We start from the raw sequence: 6,059 nt of genomic DNA, 5'->3' as shown, positions 1-6,059 counted from the left end.
AGTGTCAGGGGAATACCTGGCGACCGGTCGCCTACGCATCGCGAGTGATGACTGAAACTAAACAAAGCTACTGGCAAATAGAAAAAGTAGCAATGGAAGTCACAATTTAGGTGCGAAAAATTTCACTACTTCGTTTACGGAAGAAAAATCGTTATTGAAACAGACCACTCCTAGCGATTGAGGCGAAAGGGATCGGCGATATGCCGCCGGCTTCAACGTTTCTTTTTACGCTTGCAGAAATACGATTATTCCCTTCAATTTGTGCAAGGAAAAGAGTTGCTGCTGGCCGACATGCTGTCAAGGTCGTCGCCAAAGGAATCAGCGCACATCACCGACTTCCCAGATGGCGTAGAGATGCATAGTTGGAGTGGTCACGGATCTGGTAAGGAGCAAAACAATGTTGAGGCCATTGCAAGGGATACTGGTTTCAACGTCTATATGGGGCCATTTGGGCTTGAATAAAAGTAAAGCAAGAGCTCTAAAGCTAATGTTCTGGCCTGGACTCAGCTCTGATATTAGGCACATGTTAAACAGTTGCGCTGTCTGCGAGAAATGCGCACCAACAACAACGCGAGCCGACTAGATCCTGATGCGGCCAACACTCGAAGTGGGCATCCCCCGCCGGCATAACCTCACTTTTCTACATTGTTGAGAGCTTTTTCGCACATGATAAAAAGAGACAAAAGAAGCACTTACTGCTTTGACTCAGTGCACTGGCAATTTGCAGCCAGCTCGGTGCGATTTCGGCCTCTCCCGAACTTTTTTTTATGAGAGGCTGATAATTCCACAGCGAAGAAGATTCCGCACTGCCGCACTGCACATGATCAAGCTGCGGGCAGACACAATCACCGACAAAACACCAAAAACATCGGCGAGCCGAGACAATTGCAGCAACGTAGGAGCGTTGGATGTTGTCGCCTGCTAGCTGGTTTGCGCGCGAAATCTGGTAGGAACGAAGGGAGGATATTTTTGCAGATAGTGAACGCGCAATCACGTGACACTATTCTGCGTGCCCTGCCAACGTTTTTTTTTTTTTTCTTTCTTTCTTTTATTTTATTATTATTATTCTACTGGGGCAGTGAGAAAAGCGCATGGCAGTCGGAGCGCGGCTTCGAGCTGGCGGAGGGAGAGCATCTAGCCGTCCGCACGCTTTCTTCTGTATTTTTTTCCCTCTTAGTGGGAAGAGGTTGAAAGGAGGGGCGGGCAAGCTGCTTGGTTTTTAAACGAGTGACAGCTTGGATATAGTGCCTAGAGTATATTCTAGGCACTATAGCTTGGAGCTGCCCTCGGTAAAGCAGTATGCACGCAGAAGCGTTTGCGGGTAGATCGGCTGGAAACGCTGATTGGTGGACACGCAGCGGCCTGGCGTGACGTTTTTCGCGTCACGCTCGATGCTTAACCGGATTTGACGTCAATGAAAATTGGGTTTGCTTGTTTTTTTCGTCCCTAACCCATCTAGGGAATCCCTAGGTACCGGCCGCTCCGGCGGCGCGCGCGATATGCCGGCATTCGGTTCGTGGTTCTCGCTGCGGTGCGTATTCGGCTCGTGGGTCTCGTTGCGGCGCGTAATTCCTATGATGGCGGTCCTGCGTGGTGTCATAATCGGCGATAGCCAAATGAAATTCTTGTGCAGGTCTCGCCTGCGGCTTTCGCCGCATGTTCAGACGTGCACTTTCAGTTTTGGCGGTTATGATGCCACCTCACTGTCATTTAAGGTCGCGCAGATGCGTTTGCACGCCGATTTTGTTATTTTGTATGTAGGGGGCAATGACCTCGCTAATGGTCATGGCCCGCGGGAAATCGCCGCCAACATCAAGGTACGTATAAATTACGTAAAATCGTCTCACAATTTGCTTTAAAAGTGCTGTGCCCTTCATCTTGCCCCACGTGCTTCCAGGACCTCGTGCGGCAGCTGCAGCAGCACGTCGCACGGATGGTGTTGGATTTTAAAATACTGCCGCGGTATTTCAAAAACGAGAGCGAAGCGCTGCATGAAAACGCCCGTCGTCGGCAGCTGAACCGGCGCCTGACTGCTGCGCTGCGGCGCATGCCTGACGTGCGCATTCTGAACCCTGAGGTAAGAATGCTTTGTTTTCTCGTTTGTTACTCATTTATCAAATTGTTGAGTTCATAACGCAACTTTTTCGACACTCTTGCAGCACCGTTTCCTGGATGCTGCGAAGCGGCCGAGGCGTTGTCTGTACGCGGCCGACAGTTACCACGTGGCAAGGGGTCGCGGCATCGATCAGCTCTCGAAGATCATCGTCGCGGCCCTGGTCAAAGTGTACGGCTCCGACATCGCTGCAGCGTCAAGGGCAGAACCAGGAGCGGTGTACGTTGTCCACCACTGTCGGCGATGCAGGGCGAAGGGCCACGAGACGGGAGAGTGCAGCTCGTTTTGCTGACCACGCTGCCATGCCACTGCAAGCCACCGATGGAACGCTGCGCATACAAACGGCCCTTTTCAGGGCCACCCCATTGTTTCCTGGCAGACCGCAGGCTTGCAGTCCCGTGATCCAGTTCCCTCTCTTTAGATATGTTGCACGTAGTATATCGTTGTACTTAAAGCGTAGCTGCCGCAGCGAAATTATATATTTCGTATAGCATGCGCATAATACTGCTGTACCGCTTATAGCTGCTTCCCTCGTGCATTATTTAAGACCCTAGGACAGGAATCACAAAACACGTGTAAGAGTAGCTGCCGGAGCGAACACTAGGCTTGTGCTCGGCCACAAAGCGTCGCGCTAGGCCTCTTTTTTTTTTTCTTTCCCTTTACGAGGAATTCGTCGAGTGACAGTAAGTAAAGTTATACATTTCATATGACATGCGCATAATACTGCTGTACTGCTTATAGCTGCTTCCCTCGTGCATTATTTTAAGTCCCTGAGGACAGGAATCGCAAAACACGTGTAAGCGCAGCTGCCGCAGCGAACGCTAGGCCTTATTGCAACAGGGCTGCGCTCATTACGGCTTTGTTACGTCGTTTTTTTTTTTTTAATGTGAGCACCATTTACTATAACAACGGCACAATCGTCTGAAATATGGATTCTGTACAGCCTAAATAATTGCCGCTTACCTCGTGGGACATCTTCTGCAGCATCATGCCGCCCGCGTCTTTCATTTCAACGCTGCTCCGACGATCACATGTATAGGCCTCGCGACAGGAGTATTGTGCACACAGTGCGGTTTTCTGCCGTGTTTGTTTTTTTTTCTTTAATAAATCCCATGCATATTTCGAAGCATCTCGTCGCGGTGCTGTGTACAGCACCGCGACATGTGCATAATACAGCAGTATTATGCACATGTTGTATGAAATATATAACTTTACTTACCGTCACTCGACGAATTCCTCTTAAAGGGAGAGAAAAAAAAAAGAGGCCTAGCGTTCGCTCCGGCATGTACTCTTACACGTGTTTTGCGATTTCTGCCCTGGGATCTTAAAATAATGCACTAGGGAAGCTGCTATAAGTGGTACAGCAGTATTATGCACATGTTGTATGAAATATATAACTTTACTTACCGTCACTCGACGAATTCATCTTAAAGGGAGAGAAAAAAAAAAAAAGAGGCCTAGCGTTCGCTCCGGCAGCTACTCTACACGTGTTTTGCGATTCCTTTCCTCAGGGACTTAAAATAATGCACGAGGGAAGCAGCTATAAGCGGTACAGCAGTATTATGCACATGTTTATGAAATATATAACTTTACTTACTGTCACTCGACGAATTCCTCTTAAAGGGAGAGAAAAAAAAAAAAGAGGCCTAGCGTTCGCTCCGGCAGCTACTCTACACGTGTTTTGCGATTCCTTTCCTCAGGGACTTAAAATAATGCACGAGGGAAGCAGCTATAAGCGGTACAGCAGTATTATGCACATGTTGTATGAAATATATAACTTTACTTACCGTCACTCGACGAATTCCTCTTAAAGGGAGAGAAAAAAAAAAAGAGGCCTAGCGTTCGCTCCGGCATGTACTCTTACACGTGTTTTGCGATTTCTGCCCTGGGATCTTAAAATAATGCACTAGGGAAGCTGCTATAAGTGGTACAGCAGTATTATGCACATGTTGTATGAAATATATAACTTTACTTACCGTCACTCGACGAATTCCTCTTAAAGGGAGAGAAAAAAAAAAGAGGCCTAGCGTTCGCTCCGGCATGTACTCTTACACGTGTTTTGCGATTTCTGCCCTGGGATCTTAAAATAATGCACTAGGGAAGCTGCTATAAGTGGTACAGCAGTATTATGCACATGTTGTATGAAATATATAACTTTACTTACCGTCACTCGACGAATTCCTCTTAAAGGGAGAGAAAAAAAAAAAGAGGCCTAGCGTTCGCTCCGGCATGTACTCTTACACGTGTTTTGCGATTTCTGCCCTGGGATCTTAAAATAATGCACGAGGGAAGCTGCTATAAGCGGTACAGCAGTATTGTGCACATGTTGTATGAAATATATAACTTTACTTACCGTCACTCGACGAATTCCTCTTAAAGGGAGAGAAAAAAAAAAAGAGGCCTAGCGTTCGCTCCGGCATGTACTCTTACACGTGTTTTGCGATTTCTGCCCTGGGATCTTAAAATAATGCACTAGGGAAGCTGCTATAAGTGGTACAGCAGTATTATGCACATGTTGTATGAAATATATAACTTTACTTACCGTCACTCGACGAATTCCTCTTAAAGGGAGAGAAAAAAAAAAAGAGGCCTAGCGTTCGCTCCGGCATGTACTCTTACACGTGTTTTGCGATTTCTGCCCTGGGATCTTAAAATAATGCACGAGGGAAGCAGCTATAAGCGGTACAGCAGTATTATGCACATGTTGTATGAAATATATAACTTTACTTACCTTCACTCGACGAATTCATCTTAAAGGGAGAGAAAAAAAAAGAGGCCTAGCGTTCGCTCCGGCATGTACTCTTACACGTGTTTTGCGATTTCTGCCCTGGGATCTTAAAATAATGCACGAGGGAAGCTGCTATAAGCGGTACAGCAGTATTATGCACATGTTGTATGAAATATATAACTTTACTTACCGTCACTCGACGAATTCCTCTTAAAGGGAGAGAAAAAAAAAAAGAGGCCTAGCGTTCGCTCCGGCAGCTACTCTACACGTGTTTTGCGATTCCTTTCCTCAGGGACTTAAAATAACGCACGAGGGAAGCAGCTATAAGCGGTACAGCAGTATTATGCACATGTTGTATGAAATATATAACTTTACTTACCGTCACTCGACGAATTCCTCTTAAAGGGAGAGAAAAAAAAAAGAGGCCTAGCGTTCGCTCCGGCAGCTACTCTACACGTGTTTTGCGATTCCTTTCCTCAGGGACTTAAAATAATGCACGAGGGAAGCAGCTATAAGCGGTACAGCAGTATTATGCACATGTTGTATGAAATATATAACTTTACTTACCGTCACTCGACGAATTCCTCTTAAAGGGAGAGAAAAAAAAAAGAGGCCTAGCGTTCGCTCCGGCAGCTACTCTACACGTGTTTTGCGATTCCTTTCCTCAGGGACTTAAAATAATGCACGAGGGAAGCAGCTATAAGCGGTACAGCAGTATTATGCACATGTTGTATGAAATATATAACTTTACTTACCGTCACTCGACGAATTCCTCTTAAAGGGAGAGAAAAAAAAAAAGAGGCCTAGCGTTCGCTCCGGCAGCTACTCTACACGTGTTTTGCGATTCCTTTCCTCAGGGACTTAAAATAATGCACGAGGGAAGCAGCTATAAGCGGTACAGCAGTATTATGCACATGTTGTATGAAATATATAACTTTACTTACCGTCACTCGACGAATTCCTCTTAAAGGGAGAGAAAAAAAAAAGAGGCCTAGCGTTCGCTCCGGCAGCTACTCTACACGTGTTTTGCGATTCCTTTCCTCAGGGACTTAAAATAATGCACGAGGGAAGCAGCTATAAGCGGTACAGCAGTATTATGCACATGTTGTATGAAATATATAACTTTACTTACCGTCACTCGACGAATTCCTCTTAAAGGGAGAGAAAAAAAAAAGAGGCCTAGCGTTCGCTCCGGCATGTACTCTTGCACGTGTTTTG

At 46.3% G+C, this 6,059-nt stretch overlaps 1 protein-coding gene across 1 annotated transcript; it reads left to right on the top strand.

Moving 5' to 3' along the window:
- The first annotated feature begins 1,688 nt into the window (after positions 1–1,688).
- On the top strand, positions 1,689–2,678 carry LOC146172374 (uncharacterized). Its single transcript, XM_084585866.1, has 3 exons — positions 1,689–1,817; positions 1,898–2,077; positions 2,160–2,678. Exons 1-3 carry the CDS (start codon positions 1,725–1,727, stop codon positions 2,403–2,405), a joined length of 519 nt encoding a protein of 172 aa, XP_084441992.1. The 5' UTR covers positions 1,689–1,724; the 3' UTR covers positions 2,406–2,678.
- The last annotated feature ends 3,381 nt before the right edge of the window (positions 2,679–6,059 follow it).

Source organism: Amblyomma maculatum, unplaced genomic scaffold (genome assembly GCF_055883805.1).
Source record: "Amblyomma maculatum isolate TAMU_Amacu unplaced genomic scaffold, ASM5588380v1 scaffold_13, whole genome shotgun sequence".
Taxonomy (NCBI): Eukaryota; Metazoa; Arthropoda; class Arachnida; order Ixodida; family Ixodidae; genus Amblyomma; species Amblyomma maculatum.
This window is presented reverse-complemented; position numbering and strand designations above follow the sequence as displayed.